The sequence below is a fragment of the Schistocerca serialis genome, chromosome 2 (genome assembly GCF_023864345.2).
Source record: "Schistocerca serialis cubense isolate TAMUIC-IGC-003099 chromosome 2, iqSchSeri2.2, whole genome shotgun sequence".
Classification (NCBI taxonomy): domain Eukaryota; kingdom Metazoa; phylum Arthropoda; class Insecta; order Orthoptera; family Acrididae; genus Schistocerca; species Schistocerca serialis.
In genome coordinates, this window is record NC_064639.1 from 922,625,829 (window position 1) to 922,649,735 (window position 23,907).

The following is a 23,907-nucleotide window of genomic DNA, read 5'->3' on the forward strand; positions in this document are numbered from 1 at the left end:
CTCCACGCACTCTTCCTGCTCGTTTTTCTTGTATCTCGTTTACAAGACGACTCAGTTGTTAATAATAAATGTCAGTAGTGATGGTTATACCTCTGGGAAGCAACTCGCAGTGCACTATACTGTAGCCGTTCCAACAGATGCGTAAAATTATCTTTTATGGATGCGGGCAGGTCTGTGTAGGTGACGTTGCTGCTTTGTTCGGACTTAACCATTCCTTTGTTTTCCGTGTGTTCGCACAAAGACACCATTTCTCGTCACCAGTAATGATATAGGACAGGAATGATCGGTGTTGTTCACAGGCCAATTGATGACAAGCAAGCAGAGATGCACATAATATGGCTACCCACGATTTTTTTGATTTTGGCTTAGAGGATGCGGTACCCATACATCCGATTTTTGAACCTTACTTATTGCATGCAACTGTCGCACAATGGTGGAATGATCGCAGTTCATCCCGTTTGCCAGTTCTCGAGTACATCGAAGTGGATCATAGTGGATTAATGCTTTCAAACGATCTTCATCAAACCCCGAAGATCTTCCTGAAAATGGAGAGTCACTAATGTCAGAACGATGCTCTTAAAACGAGGAAACCATTTTCTTGCCGTTCTCTGTCCAGTGGCATTATCCCCATACACGGTGCAAATGTTTCCGGCTGCCTCCGCTGCTGTCACCCCTCAGAGTGAAGAAAATGCAAATGCTCCGATTTCTCGACTTGGCATTCCATTCTCTAGAGACCACAGCTCCCCTCACTATCTACAAATGACATAATGACAATTTTTAACTCAGATAACAAGAGTGAACTACAAATAAAACAACGAGAATCGATAAGCAAACCCATAGCAACCGGAACACGAACTTGCAAAACAGGAATGTTACAAACTTAAACACCAACCTAATAAAACGGCGTAAGAACAGCGGTCTTTAAACAATCCTAATCTGCAGGGACTAGATATGAGTGTTACGCCTTGTCAATGACAAAAAGATTCAAACTTCACAGGAATTGCCGAATTCAGTGAACCCAGATCCATCTCCACCTTTCGACGGAACATAGCGGAGGGAACTGCACGCAGTGGGGTAGTATGTCTCACAAAAGAGGCTCTTATAGATGCGCGTCTTCAATGGGCCAGACGACACAAAAACTGAACACTAGCTGGGTGGAGGCGTGTAGTGTGATTGAACTAGTTGCGAATTGTCACTTTCACAAATGACGAGAGGCATCGAGCACATAGGTGGCGGAACGAGTCGTCAAGCCGTAGGGCGTGTGTAGGATTTAGGTCAGTTTGCAGGGGGTTGTGTGATGTCGTGAGTGTGTTTAGGGTATTACCACATTAAGTTACCGTGAACATCCACCAGAACATTTATCTCAGCTTCGTTGCGCAGGTGTTGTTCATGTTCTTGATGATAAGTATGCTGTGTATGTTCCCACACTCTGTCATAATAATAGCCATCTTCATAGGGCTGCACAGATACAATTCCAGAAAAAGGACAGGGTTCAGTGGCACCACGGTATAATATTGCAACACCCTGCAAAAGTTGGTGCGCAGATTATGAATTTTTTTTTAGAAGTTTTATTTCTATGCGCATTCCAGCAGTAAACTACTGGATGGCACTGTTGACATTACGACATTGCGCTTTGGGCAGATAAGAGTTTGCTACATCAGACAACGGTCGAGCGCATGGAAAGCTAACATGAAGTGACCAAGAATAAGGTGATATTTTGTACCTCGGGCCCTTGCATGTTCTCGAGAAACTCATACGTTGCAAATTTAACTGGACCTTGAAACCCGTGCTAGGGACAGAACGGACTAAGAATATCTGACAGGACAAGCACGATGAAGAAAACTTACTCGTCCCCCCTCCAGTAGGACAACGTCAGAAGCGTCGAGGTTTTTTTTTTTTTTTTTTTTAGTACGTGCAGATGTAGATTCCAGTATCGGGGGTAGACAGCCGTGTGGTGGCAATACGGGTGAGGATAGCAACAAGCAATCTGTATTTTTGTAGCTGGTTTGATGCCGCCCGCCAGGAATCCCTGTCAAGTGCCAACCTCTCCATCTCAGAGTAGCAGTCGCAAATTATGACCACAGTTATTTGCTGGATGTACTTCAGTCTCTGTCTTCCTCTACAGTTTTTACCCTCTGCAACTCTCTCTAGTACCATGGAAGTTATTCCCCAATGTCTTAACAGTTGTCCTATCATCCTGTCCCATCTTCTTGTCAGTGTTTTCCATATATTCCTTTCCTCGCCTATTCTGCTGAGAACACTGCGCACCTATTCAGTCCATCTAATTTTCCTCCAGGATGGTTTCGTCTGGAAGATACTACCAACGTAATAATTCTGCACAGGAGCACCATACAGATTATATCGAAGCAGTGGAAACATGCCAAGAGTCCAGAAGTGACACGACATCTGAAGTGCTTCGATTCTCTTCTGTTCCGGTTTTCCCACAGTCGATGTTTCACTACCATACAATGCTGTGCTCCAAACGTACATTCTCAGACATTTCTTCCTCAAACTAAGGTCTACGTTTGATTATAGCAGACTTCTCTTGGCCAGGAACGCCCTTCTTGCCAGGTTAGTCTGTTTTTTATGTGCTCCTTGCTCCGTCCTCATGAGTTATTTTGCTGCCTAGATAGCAGAATTCTATAACTTCATCTACTTCGTGATCACCAATCCTGAAGTTAAGTTTCTCTCTGTTCTCGTTTCTGCTGCTTCTCATTACTTTCGTCTTTCTTCGATTTACTCTCAATCCATATTCTGTATTCATTGTACCGTTTATTTAATTCACCAGGTCCTGTAATTCTTCTTCACTTCCACTAATGATAACAATGTCATCAGCGAATCTTATCATTCATATCATTTCAGCTTGAATTTTAATTCCATTATTGAACCTTTCTTTTATATCCTACACAGCTTATTCGATGTGTAGATTGAACTGTACGAGCGAAAGTATACAACCTTATACCCTTTTTAATCTGAGCACTTCATTTTTGGTCTTAACTTCGCATCCCAAACCATTCAGTCACGCCGCCATTCTATCTGTGTCTTGAACTGGAGAGAATGACAGGCATTTGAGTTTCAGAAAAAACAGCGACCCGCTCTTTGTGATGGAAATCGGTTGGCAACCTGCCCGCTGATTAACTCGTCGAGTTCTGGCACGGGGTGCACCGTTCCTGTGGCGTGGCGGCTGAGTGACTTCGGGTGGAAGTTTCGCCGATGCAGGGAGCTGGGATCTAGATAGCCTCTGCCCGCTGAGCGACTTCGACCGATGGACTGCAGGCTGTCTAGGATCCGGATGGACGAGGCTGCCCTCGTGGACTCTTAGACGCCTAGAACTCTTCGTCCACTGTCCTGTTCTACCCCTGGGGGGTGATTGGGATGACAGAAGTGACCAGAGTGACAGAGGTGATGGTACTGACTGCAGATTGCCGTTCAGCATCAGGATGCCTTGCACCAGCTACGCACACAAGCACACGATATATGGACAACGAGCACGTGCGGGGGTGCTCAGCTCCGGAGGCCCTGGACGGTCTGCGCTCTTCACAACCGGCAGCTACCGTGACAACAGGCCACCAGGACAGCAGGGGGCAGAGGGCGTGATCGGGGTGTCAGCGCATTCCGCGACCGACTGCTTTTGGGCAGGCACGCCGATGTGCTTTATAAGGTTGCTTGAATAAACATCTGTCAATGCTACCTCTGTTTCACAGCACGCCCTGGGGTGCATCTGATCACTCTCTCACCATTTTCCTCCAAGCCAGGTCGTTATAATAGGTACATATTAAGGCTCGTAGTGCCACTGATCGGCGATCAAATGGTGCTCTGGAAGCCTGTCTGTGTGTTTTTACCCACTAGGTGGCAAGTGTGCTGAGTTTAGAGGTGAAGTGTTGTGTCCTCGCCAATGAACACAGCTGGAACTGGCGGGCTAAGATTGTTTCGGACTGGCACCATAGGCGGCGCTTTCAAGTTCACCGCCAACAACAAGGGAGGCCTAATCAGCAACTTCCACGCCGCCGTCAATGAGATGGACTTCCGCGTTGTGAGTGGCCACAGGCAGCAATGTACGGTTCATGTCCAACTTTGGCGTACTACAGTTCTAGTACAGTGTCCCAGGGTTGCTGTCCGTAACTACAGGGAAGATCTGCCTGAGAGACTTAGTCTACAAATGGAGTCACCTATAGCCTTCGGATCGGGACAAGTTTACTACAAAGATTGAAAGTGTGGCGCCCAGAACAAACATAGAATTGTTGACATTGTATTCAGTAACGCGCCTTGAAGGCCACTGCTTAGTTGCATCCGCCCGCAAACATGTCGAACGAGTTGTTGTACAACTTGAGTATCGCAGTGCAATAAGTGTATATTTGCCTGTTACCAATTTGTTTGCACTTTCACAGTTCCTCTGTCTACCTTGGAGCACCTAAACCTGTACGACTTGCGCGAGTCGTTCTATCCGGACGACGCATACACATCAGAGCAGTGTTTGCAATATTCATTCTAAGGCGCAAGCATGCCCAGCCGACGAGTATGCACTCCTGTTCAACAAGTTCAGCCATTAGAACAAGGTCGCATTGTGGGCCTACAGGGAGCTGCGTGGATATATCGATGGATTGCTTCAGATGTTGGGTACAATGTATCGATGCTGTTTTGCTGCTTTCAGCTGTGGTCTATGGAACGTTCCCACATCCGGAGACGAGGTTCTGGATGTCCATGTGGCACAGACGCACATGAAAGTCAGCTACGTTGGGAGAGCAGCAGTGGCTGACTAAACATCGTCCAAGGTAGAAATCTGGACACATGTTGGACCGGATGTGTCACCAAGGATCATTGGGAAACCGTTTGTTTGCAGCGGGATGAAGATCACGTGTGCCTCTGGCCAGGCTACCACTGACAACATGACACTTCCGAGCAGGGCTTCTCCGGTGCCGTGAAAGGGCCGACTAGAGAGTGGAATGGTGCTCTGTTGTCTTCAGTGATGACAGTATTTCCTGTCTGTATGCGAGTAATGAAAGTAAACGTCTACGGCGCAGGTGTGATGACGGGCCTGCCCGCATTGTATTCGCCCATGACGCATAGGTCCCACCCCAAACTTCATTGTGTGGGGTCCATCAGTTATAACTCGCGATCACACTCGGCGTTTCTGCAGGGTAAAGTAACCAGCGCCCACTACATTTCACATGCTGTTATCCCTCTGCTACTGTCGTTCCTTCGACAGGAACGTGGTATGCTTTTTCAGTACGACATCACACGTCCACAGACGGTTAATGCGACTCAACGTGCTGTTCATGGTGTACAGCTGTCCTGGCCAACGAGAGCACCAGATCTTTCGCCAAATGAACACATGGTGAAGGGGAGCCTGCGAGAACCGTCGCCGAATTGTAACAAAATGAGCAAGGTGCTTTTTACGATCGCTCACAGACGAGAATATAGCCTTGCGTCGTCGCCAGAGGGGGTTCAATATGAACTGTTGCCACTGTCTGAGCACCCTTTATTCTAATATGTGTGTTCCACTTGGTCTGAATTTGTTATCATGTACTCCTCTAAAGACGAACTATCTGTCACATCACTTGCCAATAAAATGGCCCTCTTCTTATGGCTGTTGCATTTTTTTCCGCCAGTGTATATTCAGGAATACAGAGATTCAGGTCGCTGAGGAATAAAATAAATAGGAACTGCAAGGACGCTAAGAGGAAATCGCTGCATGAAAAATGTGAAGAACTCTAAAAAGAAATTATTGTCAGAAGGACTGGCTCAGCATGTAGGAAAGTCAAAACAGCCTTCAGTGAAATCAAAAGCAAGGGTGTTAACAATAAGAGTGCAACGAGAATTCCACTGTTAAATGAAGAGCAAAGAGCGGACAGGTGTAAAGGGTACACAGAAGGCCTCTATGAGGGGAAAGATTTGTCTGGTGTAATAGAAGATAAAACAGGGGTCGATTTAGAAGAGATAGGGGATCCAATATTAGAATCAGAATTAAAGAGACCTTTGGAGGTCTTAAGATCAATTAAGGCAGAAGGGATAGATAACATTCCAACAGAATTTGTAAAATCTATGGGGGAAGTTGCAACAGAACGACTATCCACGTTGGTGTGAATGTGGCGACATACCATCTGACTTTCGGGAAAGCATCATCCACACAATTCCTAAGACTCCACGAGCTGACAAGTGCGAGAATTATCGCACAATCAGCTTAACGGCTCATGCATCCACGTTGCCGATAAGAATGATATACAAAAGAATGGAAAAGAAAATTGAGGATGTGTTAGATGACGATCAGTTTGGCTTCAGGAAAGGTTAAGGCACCAGAGAGGCAATTCTGACATTGTGGTTGATAATAGAAGCGAGACTAAAGAAGAATCAAGACACTTTCATAGGACTTGTCGACCGGGAAAAAGCGTTCGACAATGTAAAACGTTGCAAGATGTTCCAAATTCTGAGACAAATAGGATTAATAGGGAGAGAAAGGTAATATACGATATGTACAAGAGCCAATAGGGAATAATAAGAGTGGACAACCGAGAACGAAGTGCTCGGTTTAAAAAGGGTGTAAGACGGATGTAGTCATTCGCCCCTACTGTTCAGTCTATACATCGAAGCAGCAATGACGGAAATAAAAGAAAGGTTCAAGAGTGGAATTAAAATTCAAAGTGAAATGGTTCGCTCATGACATTGTTATCCTCAGTGAAAGTGGACAAGGTTTTACAGGATCTGCTGAATGGAATGAACAATCTAATGGGTGCAGAAAATGGATTCAGAGTATATCGAAGAAAGACAATATATTGAGACATAGCAGAAATGAGAAAGCTAGAAACCTAACATCAGAACTAATTGTCACGAAGTAGATGAATTTAAGGAGTTCTACTAGCTAGGCAGCAAAGTAACCAATGACGGACGGAGCAAGGAGGACATCAAAAACAGACTAGCACTGGCGGAAAGGGCATTCCAAGCCAAGAGAACTCTACTAGTATCAAACATAGGCCTTAATTTGAGGAAGAAAGTTCTGAGAATGTACGTTTGGAGCACAGCATTGTACGTTAGTAAAACACAGACTGTGGGAAAACCGGAACAGAAGAGAATCGAAGTATTTGCTACAGACGAATGTTGGAATTTAGATAGACTGATAAGGCAAGGAATGAGAAGGTTCTGCGGAGAATCGGAGATGAAAGGAATACGTGGAAAACACTGACAAGGAGAAGGGACAGGATGGTAGGACATCACGGAATAACTTCCATGGTACTAGAGGGAGCTGTAGAGCGCAGAAACTGTAGATGAAGACAGAGATTGGAATACATCCAGCAAATAATTCAGGACGTAGGTTGCAAGTGCTACTCTGAGATGAAGAGGTTGGCACAGGGGAGGTATTCGTGGCGAGCAGCATCAAACCAGTCAGAAGAATGATGACTAAAAAGAAAAAAAAAATGGTTTGGCGACCATTCAGCCACGTTGTCTAAATTCAACAGAACTTCTAAGTCACCCAATGTTAATCCCACATAAAATGTCTGGGGCTATCTGGAACAGCGGGTGACAGGTAGCAATTTTGCAGCTCAGCATGGACGAGCGGCTTCAGCTGGACACGGCGTACCTGAAGCAACTCTTGGACTCTACTGCCATATTGAGGCAGTTATCAATCCTGGAGTCGATGTTACACGCTATTAGCGCGCCCGTGTCCTGTCGCGTCCGCCCTCATGGCTGTGAGCACTTGCCCGCGGAAGTCTTAAGATTCCAGTTTTGAGTCCCGGCACGGCACACGGTTGCAATCTGCCAGGAAGTTCCAAATCAGCGCACACTCCGCTACAAACTGAAAATTCATTCGGGATTTGTGGGCCCAGGAAATCAGAATCATTAGATTTGTGGAAGGTGAAGCTCCGTCACAATGAGATGGCTGACTGTCTGCGGCAACAGGTTCATAGGAAAGAAAGGACCAGATCTGTTGACTGCAAGTTTACCCGTCTTCAGTCCTTCGGATTTTTATGTGTAGAGACACATAAAGTACTTAGTTTATCCGACTAGTGCCTATTACTGTATCATTGTAGTCTGTGAACGCTTGCAATCCCTTCAGTCGGTTTTTTTAGAGGCTGCGATATATTGTGGTCAATTGCTTAATGTATTTGTAAAAGTGATAGGAGCATCTTTCGAACATTTTCCAAGAACAGGTAGCAATGGTAAATATTTTTATGAACAGTCAGCTGCAAAGAGAAAACATTCCATTGTGTGTTGCTCGGACGATAACGACGCAAAAATCAGACATTTCAGGGACTATGTTTATCGGAAGCGTTTTGCTAGTTTTATGTGGGGAAACTCGCTTGAAAATTTGTGCAAATATTCTTTTGTGTGATCTGTGAAGCTTAAAGATGTACAGTGCTCAATTATACCGAATCGGAGCCATTTCAGTTAATGCTGTATAAGCATTGCGAAGCAATAAAATTTCATTATCTGGCAGGCTACGTGCAAGCTCCCACTCCTTCCTTGCTATATTTCAGTGTTTATAAGTGTTCAGAAATTTGAGGAAAAGTAATCTGAAATTATTTAGTCGAGGATGAAGAACATAGAGGAAAAAATGTAAAGCTGAGAGCTCTGGAAATGTACCTATTACAAAGCCCATGTTTCCGCTTCGACTTTAAACCGTTTGATTATTTTTCATTGCGATTTAATAGAAAATACACTTGCAATTATAGTCATTGTTTATTACGCGAAAATTTCAACCTTAAGAAGCTTAACTGTGCGATCACGCTCGCCACTAATTTCACAATACTATTTTCACTGTGGTTAATATCATTCTGTAAGTTTTCACATGAAAATTTCTACAGCTTAAATGAAACATTGTACAGGAAAACTGCCATTTCTTACCATTCACAGGCTATTGTTCACCGTAAACGCTTGAGACACTTTTAAACTCTAATGCAACGTCCTTCAAAACCCCTTATTGTCATCTTACCCTCTCAGTTCTCTATTTAACCACGCTTTCTCTCGTTCCGCTTCCATTGCTTACCCATCTTCGAAATTAATTTCATTTTTAATATTCACTGAAGTCAATATAACCCTGGGCGCTGAAAATTCGCGAGGTGTTCCACTGATTCGCTCGAATCACACGCCCCCAGGGGCTCAGCATTCATTTGCTGAGTACGGGCTTGGCGACCCCGGGGTCCTGAGCTGGGGACTGGTCAGCGCCACCAGTCTCCTGTCACCGTAACCCCCGGACATGCTTCAGCGACCACCGCATGGCGCGGCGGTGGAACGTTGTGTGCTGCGGGGAATGGTAATCTTGGCTTGACCGCCTGGATTGCGAGGAAGGTAAACCTCTATAAAAACCCCTCAATCTTACGGTGTGCTGCGCGCCTATAAGATGCATGGCTGTTGGGGTGGAACAGTCGCAAGCGGGCAACCTCTGGGGCACCTGCCGCGCCCCAGTTGTATAAGGCTTACCTAGGCACGCGGGGCTCTGTCTAGGTGGACTTCTAGTTCCCTAGCTGCTCGTGGGACCAAGATGGAATCCTCGAACTTTTATTCTTCTCCTGCCAGCGGAAAGGGTGGATCGCTGGTGGGTTCTAACACCCAATCCAACAAGAGGGCTCGTGTAGCCAGTCCTCCTGATTCAGGTAGTAGTAACAGAACGCATGCTGCTTCGCAGAATGTGTTTTTCATAATTAAAAGAAAAGATGGGAGTTTTGAAAAAGTTTCGCCATTTTATATACAGAAGGGCTTAGAAGGTATTGCTGGCACATTAAAATCTGTAAAGCGCTTGCGAAATGGCACCTTGTTGGTTGAAACATCTAGCTTCCAGCAAGTCCAGAACCTTCAGAAGGCACAATTTCTTGGGGAGTTTGCGATAGAGACTGAATTTCACAACACCTTGAACTACAGCAAGGGTGTTGTGACTTGCAGAGATCTCGCTGACATTCCCCAAGACGAACTGAGGGCTGAATGGTCCCGGGAAGGAATTGTGGACGTGCAACACATTATGAAACGGGTGGATGGTGCTCTCATAAAGACTGACTCGTTTATCCTTACATTTAACACCACCAAATTGCCAGAGCATGTGAAGGCAGGTTTCCTACGTCTCAGTGTACGGCCTTATTACCCCAACCCCATGCGGTGTTTCAAATGCCAACACTTTGGACACACTACTCTCGGCTGTAGAGGGGAAGCCACTTGCGGGAATTGTGGTAAAGCCGCCCATGAGGGAGTTGGTTGCTCCTCTCCTCCCAAGTGTGTCAACTGTCTGGGGATCACCCTGTGTGGAATAGGGAATGCAGAGTTTTCCTTGAGGAACGGAAGATCCAGGAACTAAAAACTACAAAACGCATCCCGTATGGTGAGGCGAAGAAAATCTACAAGTCCATGCAGCCGCCCACGTTCGCTGCTTCCTTTTCTTCCGTTCTCAAACAACCAGTCTTGAAAACCGATGCCGCTACACAAACGGAGGTTGCTACTGTCTGCACTAGCACCTGCACTTGTCAATGTACGTGTGTTGCTGCCGTTCCTGTGAAGCCTGCTGCTCCCCCCCCCCCCCCCCCCCCGGCCTTCTGACCAGGCTGTGGTAGCTGACATCATGGAACTTCCTGCCCCTTCCCGGGTCCAGTCTAGTGCACTGCCCAGCACTGCTACACCCGCTACTGCTTCTGAGGTTTTGGCTCCAATGCCACCTCAAGCCAGAACATCGAAGCCAAAGACAAAGGTGAAGACTCGCCCACTAAAGGAGACTGCAGTTATACAGTCTCCTGATGTGGATGTCATTCTCCCTGACGTCTCTCTCGACTCCTCTTCTGCGGCGATGGAGGTTGATGTCAGACTGGGGCAATCATCTCGCCCCAAAACTGAGCCTCCACCTGTTGTGGGCTCTCCTCCCCAACAGAAAGTGAGAATGAAGGTACTTCCACCCTGATAGATGGCTCCCATTATACAGTGGAACATGAATGGATTCCGGGCACATGTGGAGGAACTGAACCTCCTAGCACGGCAACGCCCCCTGTGCTTGTGTTTACAGGAAACGCATTTAAAACCATCTGATGCTCCTGTACTAAGGGGCTATACGTCTTATCGCAAAGATGACCTGACTGGAGAAAGGGCCAAAGGCGGAGTCGCTGTGTTTGTCAATAATGACCACCACTCCTCTGCCCTCCCCCTGGATACTGACCTGCAAGCAGTTGCAGTTGAAATTTATTCACCTCGGAGGCTTACCGTTTGCTCCCTTTATTTACCCCCTCTGGATGCAATGACCTTAGACGCTCTCACAGATCTTATCGACCGACTCCCCCGCCCATTTCTTCTCCTGGGAGACTTCAATGCCCATCATGTCCTGTGGGGCTCCTCTTTGCGCTCGAGGTCGAATTTTGGAGAGCCTCCTAACATCTCAAGTGTTGTGAATCCTCAACACAGGTACTCCGACTCATTTCTCTACTGCTACAGGGTCATTCTCAGCCATTGACCTATCTTTCTGCTCTCCAACCCTCACCGACTCTGTTCACTGGGAGGTCATTGACGACCTTCATTCCAGCGATCACTTCCCTAACCGCATTCATCTCCTGGATGGTGTATTGCTGGAGCCGCGGCCACCATCATGGATGATTGGCAGGGCTAACTGGCCACTGTTCACTCGGTTGGCTGTCTTTGACCGCCACAATAACGTACAGGAATGGGTGGATCACATCACGCTTGTGGTCCATCATGCTGCTGACCTGTCCATACCACAGTCTTCTGGCCCTCCTAAGCGGCGCCTTGTGCCTTGGTGGACAGAAGAGTGCCGTTCAGCAATCCGGGACAGGCGTGCGGCTCTTCGCCGATTTAAATGCCGCCCAACAGCGGTCAATCTTACCGCCTTTCGAATCGCGAGAGCCAGGGCACGGCGTGTCTTTAAAGAGAGCAAGAAAAGGTCATGGCAGGAGTTCCTGGACTCCATCAACCGTTCCACTTGTTCCACAAGAGTATGGGAAGCCATCCGGAGGATTTCCGGTAAACATAGCCGTTTACCAATAGCTGCTGTCCTGAACCAGGGATGCCTCCAAACGACACCCAGAGCCATTGCTCAGACGCTGGCAGAGCATTTTGCACAAAGTACTGCCACTACAAATCAGGATCCAGCGTTTCGTCGCTACCGTGCGACTGTCGAAAGAGCGACCTTGGACTTTCGGTCGAACAGTTCTCGCTGATGACCACGCTGTTTAGCGCCCGAAAACCTCAAACCACACACACACACACATCGAACAGTTCTGACGCCTTCAATTCCCCTTTCTCCATGTGGGAACTTGAATCGGCACTTACTGAGACTTCTGACACTGCACCAGGTTACGACCGCATCCGGTACTCCATGCTTCGACATCTTCCAGCGGCGTCAAAGGAAATCCTCCTCGAATGTTTTAATCTCATATGGCAGACAGGAGTGTTCCCCACCTCGTGGAGGGAGGCAATTCTCATCCCTCTCCTCAAACCAGGAAAGGACCGCACATGTCCCGGTAGTTATCGTAGTATTGCCTTGACAAGCTGTGTCGGAAAGACCATGGAACGGATGGTTAACCGGCGTCTTGTCTGGCTGTTAGAGACCAGACAGCTCCTTAGCCGCTTTCAGTGTGGATTCCGAAAATTTCGGTCCACGGTCGACAACCTGACCCTCCTAGAGGCAGCTATTCAGCAGGCTTTTCTCCGTCAGCATCACTGTATCGGTATCTTCTTTGATATCAGTAAGGCATATGATACTACTTGGAGACACTGTATTCTTGCACAAATGTATCAATGGGGCTTTCGTAGCCGCCTCCCCATTTTCATTCGGTCTTTCCTGTCTCAGCGGTTTTTTCGGACCCGCGTTGGTAACACACTGTCTGATCGCTTTGAGCAAGAGAACGGTGTCCCCCAGGGCAGTGTTTTAAGCGTTACCCTCTTTGCCATAGCCATCAACAGTATAACGTCTACAGTGAGGAGTCCAGTACAGTGCTCCTTATTTGTGGACGACTTTGCTGTTTTCTGTTCCTCCTCCAATGTTGCAATCGTTAGCCGTCAGTTGCAGCTAACAGTGCGGCGGTTAGAGGAGTGGGCTGCAAAGACGGGTTTTCGGTTTTCTGCCGAAAAGTGTGTTTGTGTTCATTTTAATCGTTCTCGTCATCTTTCTACTTTGCCTGCCTTGCATATGGGGGATACTGTACTACATTTTAGAGACACAGTGCGGTTTCTGGGCCTAATTTTTGACTCCAGGTTGTCATGGCTGCCATACCTACGTGATTTGAAAGCCAGAACCCTGAAGGCACTGAACATCCTCAAGTGCCTCAGCCACAGGTCTTGGGGCGCGGACAGGGCGCGTCTCCTACAGTTTTATGGAGCTTTTGTGCGTTCACGGCTGGACTATGGTTACACAGTATATGGGTCAGCGAGGCCATCTTATTTGGGGATCCTTGACGCTGTTCACCATGCTGGGATCCGACTGGCCACGGGTGCTTATCGGACCAGTCCCGTACCCAGCCTCTGTGCTGAGTCTGGCGAACCCCCACTTACCATCCGCCGACAGCTCCTGCTGGTGCGCCAAGCTTGTAAGTTTCTTGCAGCTCCCAGATCGCCTGCTCACCATCTTGTTGCCCATCCACCTCTGGACCGCCTTTTTTCCCGCCGTCCCCGGGCTACGTTGCCGTTTGGGATCCGTGTGCAACGTGTAGTAGAGTCCCTCGGTGTGGAGTCTGTACAACCCCAAATCCAAGGTTTTAACCGCCTGCCACCCTGGTTACTGAAGAGGCCCGGAGTGATTTTAGATTTATTGCAGTACAAGAGAGATTGCACTCCTGCCACCGTTTTTAATGCAGCATTTTCTGCCATTTTATCTGAGCACCACGACTATGTAGCTGTTTTTACGGATGGGTCGAAACAAGGGGATTCTGTTGGTTGCTCAGTTGTTTTTCCATATCGTGTCCTCAAGGTCCGACTGCCTCAGACTTTTACTGTCTTTGATGCAGAATTGTTTGCGATCTTGCGGGCACTGGAGCACATGAGACATTCTTCCTCTCCTAAATTTCTTGTCTGTTCCGATTCACTCAGTGCCCTTCACTCATTGCAACGTTTGTATCCGGCAGACAAAATTGTCCAGACCATCCAGGATGCCCTCCTCCGACTACAGCGACTGGGGAAGGTTGTAACTTTCTGCTGGGTTCCAGGGCATGTCGGCATTGCTGGGAATGAAAGGGCAGATCTCGCAGCCAAGGAGGCGTGTCTCGATCCACACGTATCTCAGTGTGCTATCCCCTTGCACGCACTCACCTCGCTGTTGAGCTCACGGGTCATGCGTCGGTGGGAGGATGAGTGGCTGGAAGTGACTGACAATAAGCTCCGTATAGTCAAGCCCACAACGCGTGTGTGGTGTACTTCCTTTCAGCCCCGTCGACGGGACGAGGTTCTCCTCACTCGGCTTCGAATAGGCCACAGCCCTATGACGCATGGCTTCCTTCTCCGGCGAGAGGACCCTCCAATGTGTGGTGCTTACGGCGTCCAGGTCACTGTGCGCCACGTTCTCTTGGATTGCGTTTTATTTTCTGACCAGCGGGCCACGGCTGACTTGCCAGCGGACCTGCCAACTCTTTTAGGCAACACTCGGACGAATGTGGTTAAAGTTTTAAAGTTCTGTGCCATGTCAAATGTTTTTACAAAGATTTTAGGGAGAGGATTTTAATTTGCTCACTGTGTGACAAGCTCGCCCATATTCTATGTAAGTAGCCCGCCAGTGACAATTTCAGTGGCATTCTTGTTGCTATGTTTCCCCTTTCCTTAGGTTTTACTTCCTTAGGTAGCATTTTCCTTCTTTTCCTGCTTTGTTTGAGTGTGTGCTTTAGTTTTCTTAGGTCTGTCCACATTTGTTTCTTTTAAATGTGTGTCAGGGCGCTGATGACCTCGATGTTGAGCGCCCAAAAGCCCCAACACACCACCACCACCACCATCGAATCACACCAGAACAAATTCTGCGCGCTCAAACCACAAAACCCGCATCGTCAGCACAGTAACGATCAACGAATGCCTGCCTTCCTAGAAACTTGGCTCCTTGTACGTGGAAGAAATGATGTATTGTACTGTATGGAACTGGGGACCTAGAACCGGCGGAGAGGCTTTGTCTCCGCCGTAGCAGTGGTTCACAACCCCACCACAGGCCACAGCAGTCCACCCATAACACCGCCGCCCCACACCGAACCCAGGGTTATTGTGCTGTTCGGCCCCCAGTGGACCCCCGGAAACGTCTCACAACAGATGAGTGTAACCCCCGCCCCCCCTCCCCCCCGCCCCCCAATGTTGGCGTGGTAGAGTAATTATGGTGTACGCGTACGTGGAGAAAGTGTTTGCGCAGCAATCGCCGACATAGTGTAACTGAGGCGGAATGAGGGGAACTAGCTCGCATTCACCGAGGCAGATGGAAAAACGCCTTACCATCCACATACTGGCTGGCACACCGGACCTCAACACTAATCTGCCGGGAAGATTCGGGCCAGGGACCGGCACGCCTTCCCGCCCGGAAAGCAGTGCGTTAGACCGCACAGCTAACCCCGGCCGAACACCGATACGGTTACGCACGCGATAAAATTGTTACTCGTAGACCTACTATAGAACTACACTTACGCTTACATACTCCAGTTTGTAAGTTTGTTCGAAAACCACACCCACACTAATGGTAAATGAGCACAGGTTCAGTTCTGGAGCAGAGGGAGGGGATGGTAACTGCTTGTTGCCGTCCATGGCGGTCATACACGCTGTTAAGAATCATGTTCCCCTTCCATAATGGCCGGCCGATGTGGCCGAGCGGTTCTAGGCGCTCCAGTCCGGAACCGCGCTGCTGCTACGGTCGCAGGTCCGAATCCTGCCTCAGGCATGGATGTGTGTGATGTCCTTAGGTTAGTGAGGTTTAAGTAGTTCTAAGTTCTAGGGGACCTCAGATGTTAAGTCCCATAGTACTCAGAGCCATTTGAACCATTTGAACTGCTTGTTACTGTCTTCCCTCCCCACCCCATTCTCTTTCCGCCAGCAAATTTTACTTGCAGTTACCCACAATTTTAATGTACTGTCGATGCCTGCACTTTAATAATAATAAAAACAAAACATATAAAATGTTTTGGTACATCAATAATAATTATAGCGTTTACATCAGTAGCTGCTAAGTGTCTTTAGCGTAATATCCAAGAAATTGCATTCGTCCAAAAATTTGAGAAAAACACGTGTCATGCAATTAATTTTAAGAAATATAATAGTAACACGCTCCCACAACTAAATGGTTCAAATGTCTCTAAGCACTATGGGACTTAACACTGGAGGTCATCAGTCCCCTAGAACTTAGAACTACTTAAACCTAACTAACCTAAGGACATCAAACACATCCATGCCCGAGGCAGGATTCGAGCCTGCGACCGTAGCAGCAGCGCGGTTCCGAACTGGAGCGCCTAGAACCGCTCGGCCACAGCGTCCGGCTCTCCCACAACTCTTACAACGTTTGTGATCTGTTTAACTGTATTGTGGTGTGGTTCTGACACATTTCATTCATATACTGAAAGTTGCTTCAGCACTTCGTTGAAGTCCAGAGACAATAAAGAAGCCTGGCACAAGTGTGGTCATTCACAACTATCTTTTCACCTACGTAGCAGAAATTATGTTGCGCTTGCAAAACTATTATTGAGAGTACACGAAAAATTCAGCTCCTATTTTTCGAAACATGCACCTCGGATCTTTTCTGGCAGTGGTCCTAAGTATTTCACTAGATCATTGTCGTGAACACTGAACTATAATCTCGGTTACTCACTTACGTACTTCATCACATTGGGCAAGCAGTGTATATGCAATCAGAAACACAGTTTATGAAACGTGAGGTGAAACCACCCAACACTACAATAAACTCCGTCCGAATATGGCTCGAAAGGCACATGGTTCCGACTGACCGCCGTGTCATCCTCAGACGTTAGGCGTTACTGTATGCGGGTGTGGATGGGCATGTGGCCATCACACCGCTTTCCAGGCCGTTGTCAGCTCTGATGACTGCAGCCGCTACTTCTCATTCAAGTAGCTCCTTAATTAGCATATCACAAAGGCTGAGTGCACCCCGCTTGTCAAAAACGTGTGTCATACACAGATGGTCGCCCATCCAACTGCTAGCCAAGTCCGCGAGCGGTTAAATTCGGTGATTTGACGGGAACCAATGTTACCACTGTGGCAAGGCTGTTGGCCATAATTTTCAATACTGGTTCTATTCCCGGTCGGGTTGGAGATTTTCCCCGCTCGTGTACTGGGTATTGTGTTGTCCTCATCGTCATTTAATCCTCATGTGGCGTCGACTGAAATAAGACTTGCACTCGGCGGCCGAACCTTCCCGGATGGGGCCTCCCGGCCAACGATGCCACACGACGACCATTTTATTTCCATACTCGGATCTATTTCTAGTGTAACGGGCTGCACTGGATACTACTGATAATTAAGTCTTAAACGAGACGTTTTTGTTTTATTCACTATTTCATTTCATACACTGTGCGTTTCAGTGGCTGTGCCATGACCATAAGATGGTAAACTGCGTAAATTACAATCTCGTTGTGGTTAGTGAAGTAGAAAAATGACCTTCAGTCGCAGTGAGGAACAGATTGTGTGTGTGTGTGTGTGTGTGTGTGCTCTAGGAATGAAAAACTTCTTTAGTATTTATCCAGAATGTGAAAAATAGAAAACAAATGTCTTCACTGTAAATAAGAGTGACTTCGTGGAACATGAAGTATACAGGGTGATTAGTCGATGATGTAACAATCTTTCAGGGATGATGGAGAAGGGAAATGTGTCAGTTAGAGGTGACGCACTCTTGTCCGGAAACTGAGTCGAAAGTTAGAAGCGAAGATCGTTCTGATACTTCTGACAGTGGAATAAACGTACCAGTATCGTTGTTGCTGACAGTGTAGTCTATGCAACTTTCAGAGGTGGTAGTATGAGCCAAAACAAGAAGAAAATCTCTAGTGAACATCGGCTCTAAAATGGATACCCTAAGAGCTACCAGCACAGGTTGAACATCGATAATGTGAAACACGTCTCTTTTATTGAAGTGCTCACGGCTCTTAAGGTGCGCCTTTTACACTCCAATGTTACCGGACAGCTTTTTCTTGTTTGCTCCATACTACCTCTTCCAAAAATACGGAAACCAAAACGTTCGCAGTAGAAGAGAGGTGTTTCACGGATCGAAGATGAACAAGCGCTCATATCGCTTGAGGTATGCGTTTCAGAGCTATGTTTAATAGACATTTTATTCCTTGTTTTGGTCCATACTACCACCTCCGAAAGTTTCCTACCCTACTGCTTTAGTAACAACAGTATTGATACATATTTTCCATAGTCAGACGTATGAGAAGGATTTTCGATTATAACTTCCGACTCTATTGTTTCTGGGCGAGGGTTCGTTGCCTCAAGTTAATTCAATTACACGTTGTCTTCTTTCTTTTTCGGCAACTTTTGCCCGCAGTTGCAGGTATACAAATTGCGCAGTCATAATAAGACTCTCATGTCAGTTGCAAAAGATGGTATTTAACATACGCAATTTGAAACACATTTATCCTTATCCATCACCTCTGAAAGTTTGTGACATAATCACCCTCTATAAATGAACATTTAGAGACTTTTGGCCAAGCTGGAAGCAAGGTTGCACTAAACGACGGAAAGCGAGAAGAGTTGGGTTGTTTGCGGGAAGAGACCAAACAGCGGGGTCACCTGTCTCATCGGATTAGGGAAGGAAGTCGGCCGTGCCATTCAAAGGAACCATCCCGGCATTTACCTGGAGCTATTTAGGGAAATCACGGAATACCTAAATTAGGATGTCCGGAAGCGGAATTGAACTGTCGTTCTCCTGAATGCGAGTTCAGTGTGCTAACCGCTGTGCCATTTCGCTCGGTAAGCGGGAAGACGTAAGGGATGTGCACAGGTGTAAAAGCTTTCTTCATTTTCAGAAAACTGCAGATATTCTATCAATCATAAGTGTACAAGTGAGATTTCCACATCCAGGAAAACATGGACAATGAAAAATCTAGAAAAAAAAACCCGAGGAGAATTCTTTGTGGTGCTACAGACGAATATTAAAAGAAATTATGTACAAGCAAGATAGGAAACGATATTCGATCAGACGAAAGGTAGAAGCCTGGCGACGATCGTTATCATACGAAGGGATAAGTTGAATGAATCAATTAGAGCTGACAAACGAAATTTAAAGAAAGTAATTTTTACGAAATGCCGTGAGTTTACAATAAACAGACATGTATTTTTTGCCTGATTCAATCTTTCTGATCTCAGACAAAACGAAATTTATTACTGGAGCCTATATAGCATCATAGCTATTGTGGCATCAACAACTCCTATGTCCATGACAGGTGCGACACACTGCAAGGCCAACCTCTAGCTTCCGGACAGGCGCAACCTAGTTACAGTTAGACACCATAGGGGGCGCACTGCCGGGGAAGGGAAGTCGCAACACCAACAAGGAGTTGAGCTACATGAATGGAAGTTTGTATGCGTGTTTCTACACCTGAAGGAAGATGTGTATTCCGATTGCGCGCCAGTCGCATTAGGTTTGATTTAAATACACGCAGTAACAGACGTGAGCGTCAATTACCTTTGAGATTACACGTGATGAGATTACGTTAGTCAAAAATGCCTTTAAGGCGACAAAGACGCAATTGTCAACACCTCACTGAATTTGAACGAGGTCGTGCAATAAGGTTGCGAGAAGCTGGACGATTCTTCCGCGTTACTGCAGAAAGACTTGGCAGGAATGTAGGCATTGCACACGATTGCTGGCAGCGAGAATGTAAGGTCGCAGGAAGATCAGGCTCCGAACGGCCACGCGGCACTACTGAGAGCGAAGACCATCGTGGTCGGCATATGGCTCTGGCACATCGTACTGCATCTCCAGCAGAAGTATGAGCAGCTGTTGGCACCACAGTGAACAACGAACTGTTATAAATCGGTTACTTCAAGGTCAGCTCCGAACTAGACGCCCCGGAACGGGCATTGCACTGACCCCAAACCACCGCCATTTGGTGTGAGGCGAGAGGTCGTTGGAGGGCAGGGTGGAGGTCTGTTGTGTTTTCTGATGGAAGATGGTTTTGTCTCTGTGCCAGTAATGGTCGTGTGCTGGTTAGAAGGCCAGTTGAGGGCCTGCAACCAACTTGTCTGCGTGCTAGGCACACGGGACCTACACCTGGAGCTGTGGTAGGCGGTGCGATTTCGTATGACAGCAGGAGCACTCTGGTGGTTTTCGCACACAACCTGACTGCAAATTTGTTCGTGAATCTGTTGATTCGATCTGTTGTGCTGCCATTCGTGAACAGGAGGTCTTTTCCAACAGGATAACGTTCACCCGCACACCGCTGTTGTAACCCAACATGCTTTACAGAATGCTGACAAGTTGCCTTGGCCTCCTCGATCATCAGATCTGTCTCTAATCGAGTACATATGGGAAGTCATCGGATGATAAGTCCAGCGTCATCCACAAAAAACATTTAACAGTCCCTGCATTGACCGACCAAATCCAACAAGCATGGAATTGCATCGCACAAACTGACATCCGGCACCTGTACAACGTAATTCATGCACGTCTGCATGCTTGTATTGAAGCTTCTAGCGGTTACACTGGTTGTTAATGTACCAACATTTAAAAAAAATGGCTCGCAGCACTATGGGACTTAACATCTGAGGTCATCAGTCCCCTAGACTGACAAGGGAACCTCCCCATCGCACCCCCCTCAGATTTAGTTATAAGTTGGCACAGTGGATAGGCCTTGAAAAACTGAACACAGCTCAATAGAGAAAACAGGAAGAAGTTGTGTAGAGCTATGAAAAAAATTAATAAAATGTACAAACTGAGTAGTCCATGCGCAACATATGCAACATCTAGGAGAAGATAGGCGCAGGAGCGTCGTGGTCTCGTGGTTAGCGTGAGTAGCTGCGGAACAAAAGGTCCTTGGTTCAAGTCTTTTCTAGACTCAAAATTTTACTTTCTTTATTTTCGCAAAGTTATGATCTGTCCGTTCGTTCATTGACGTCTCTGTTCAATGTAATAAGTTTAGTGTCTGTGTTTTGCGACCGCACCGCAAAACCGTGCGATTAGTAGACGAAAGGACGTGCCTCTCCAATGGAAACCGAAAACATTTGATCGCAAGGTCATAGGTCAACCGATTCCTCCACAGGAAAACACGTCTGATATATTCTATACGACACTGGTGACGGCGCGTGCGTCACATGACAGGAATATGTTGTCGGCCCACCTAACTTGTACACTTAACGAATGGGTAAAAAGATTCTTCTACCTTGCCCGATTTAGGTTTTCTTGTGGATATGATAATCACTCCCAAAAAAGTGATGAAAACATAAGAGTTTGTCACATAAACTGAAAATAAAAAATTAAACTTTTCCCCCGAGGGAAGATTTGAACCTAGGACCTCTCGTTCTATAGCTGCTCTCGCTAACCAAGGGACCACGGCACTCATTGACACCCATTGTCCTTGATGTTGCCTATCTTCAAATGGACTACTCAGTTCGTATATTTTACTAATTTTTTTCATAGTTCCACACAACTTCTTCCTGTTTTCTCAATTGATCTGTGTTCAGTTTTTCAAGGCCTATCCACTGTGCCAACTTATAACTAAATCTGAGGGGGGTGCGATGGGGAGGTTCCCTTGTGAGAACTACCTAAACCTAACTATGGACATCACACACATCCATGCCCGAGGCAGGATTCGAACCTGCGACCGTAGCAGCAGCGCGGTTCCGGACTGAAGCGCCTAGAACCGCTCGGCCACAAAGGCCGGCACCAACATTTCAAATTTGCAATGGTTTATCTCGCGCTTACATTAACCTGTGATCTTGCAATGTTAATCCCTTAAACAAGTTACCTAAATAAATGTACTTCCGAAATTTCATTGCTCTACATTAGTCATATTTTGGTGTTGCGATTTTTTTTACGTTTGTGTAGTTCCGAAGTGAGCGTCCATCCGCCAAACGTAGGTATAAGCACACGCACGGTACCGCTTCGTCACTATTCGCACGGTATCAACAGCACTCCGGAACGGCATCCGGACTGTGTCTATAATCGTCGTCAACAAGAGCGAAACTAGACATTCCACAAGTGATCATAGTTATCGTTCGCTGCATTCAGGGAAAGACCAGTGTTCATAGGTCTGTATAAGTGAAGCTTTAAGCATCTGTTCATACGAGAATTAGGTAATCTGTACTTTCTCTGAATAAATTACTATAAATAGCTGCTAATTTTGGTTGCTTTCAGTTTTGACGTAGTTTGCCTAAACCTGTTTGGCCCTACGAAGAGTTTGTATAGGTGCGGCTTGTTAGCGAGCCAACTCAGTAACATCAACTGCCGGCCGGAGTGGTCGCCGGCACGGTAGCTCAGCGTGTCCGGTCACAGGGTTTAGCTACCCTCTGTAATAAAAAAAACTGAGTGAACGGATCAACGAACAACCTGAACGACTGTCATCGGACGTCCGCGACGAACAAATTCAACGAACAATATAGAACAAAATGAGATAAAAAATAAAAGAGAGTGGCCGAGCGGTTCTAAGCGCTACAGTCTGGAACCGCGCGACCGCTACGGTCGCAGGTTCGAATCCTGCCTCGGGCATGGATGTGTGTGATGTCCTTAGGTTAGTTAGGTTTAAGTAGTTCTAAGTTCTAGGGAACTGATGACCTCAGAAGTTAAGTTCCATAGCGCTCAGAGCCATTTTTTGAACAGCAACTACTTTCGGGGGGTAGGGCCACGTCTCCTTCCACATTTATGTTGGACAGCAAGAGTATCTGGGTGTACACAACATTAATCAAAACAATATATATCAAAGGTCGTTATGCGTCAATGTCGTCAACAGGGTAAAACACATTTACCCGTTTGGATAAAGTTATTACACTGTCTGGTTCCACATTGTCGCTGTTATGTGGAGTGAACTCTGGAAAATCTATTGGACACAAAAAAGCTGTAGGGGACAAAATAAGAACTAAATGGATTGGAATATGTAGGAAGAACCCGATAGCTTGCGTTTCATCACTTTTCTGTGTCGAAATTCCAAATGGTTCAAATGGCTCTGAGCACTATGGGACTTAACTTCTGAGTTCATCAGTCCCCTACTCTTAGATCTACTTAAACCTAACTAACCTAAGGACATCACAAACATCCGTGCCCGAGGTAGGATTCGAACCTGCGACCGTAGCGGTCGTGCGATTCCAGACTGTAGCGCCTAGAACCGCTCGGCGACTCCGGCCGGCCCGAAAATTCCACCTGCGCACTTCGTCGATTAACTGGATACACAGGAAACGTCCTAGTACCCCGTCTGTAGTAGCTTTCAGGAGGAACTATGCGTGGGAAACGTAGCAAGTGGAGATGTGGAGCGGAGTTGTGCTAGCCCGTATGAGCGGTTGCGCAGGCGTAGCGTCTTGTGCTGTACTTACCGAGGCGCACCTCTTGAAGCGAGCGGGCGCATGCGCGTCGCCCATGTCTGCCGGTGTGCACGTGACGTGACGTAACGCAACTGTGACGCTGTCGGCGGCAGGCTGCCTCGCTGATACGCACTGGCGGACTGACGCGCCCGACCTCGGACGGGCCCACGCAGAACACGCTACCCACTGTGTGTGTGTGTGTGTGTGTGTGTGTGTGTGTGAGGCACGCCCCACTCTACCCCAGTGGAAGCACAGCACGCGCACGCTTGCAGCTGCAGCTGCAGCACGCGACACGCTGCTTCTCCCGCCTACCCCCTCCCCCTTCACTCTCTCCACCGCCCCCTTCCCACCTTTGCCAATGCTGCCACTGCACTGGGAGTGATGCCCGTGGGAAAACTGCGCGATCGCGCTTTCCGCTCCAAGTGGCTTTGAGGTTCTTATGATGATTTACCGATACAGCAGTTTGGCAACAACAGCTGCAGAGAGAACACCGCAGTGCATAGCAGAGGGTAG

General features: G+C 47.1%; 1 protein-coding gene across 1 annotated transcript in view; it reads right to left on the minus strand.

Moving 5' to 3' along the window:
- Window positions 1-23,515, minus strand: part of LOC126456521 (uncharacterized) — a 280,557-nt gene extending 257,042 nt beyond the window's left edge. The window contains exon 1 of the mRNA XM_050092270.1: window positions 23,407-23,515. Within this exon, the coding sequence (XP_049948227.1) occupies window positions 23,407-23,451 (45 nt within the window). The 5' untranslated portion in view covers window positions 23,452-23,515. The remainder of the gene's footprint in view (window positions 1-23,406) is intronic.
- Between the last annotated feature and the right edge of the window lie 392 nt (window positions 23,516-23,907).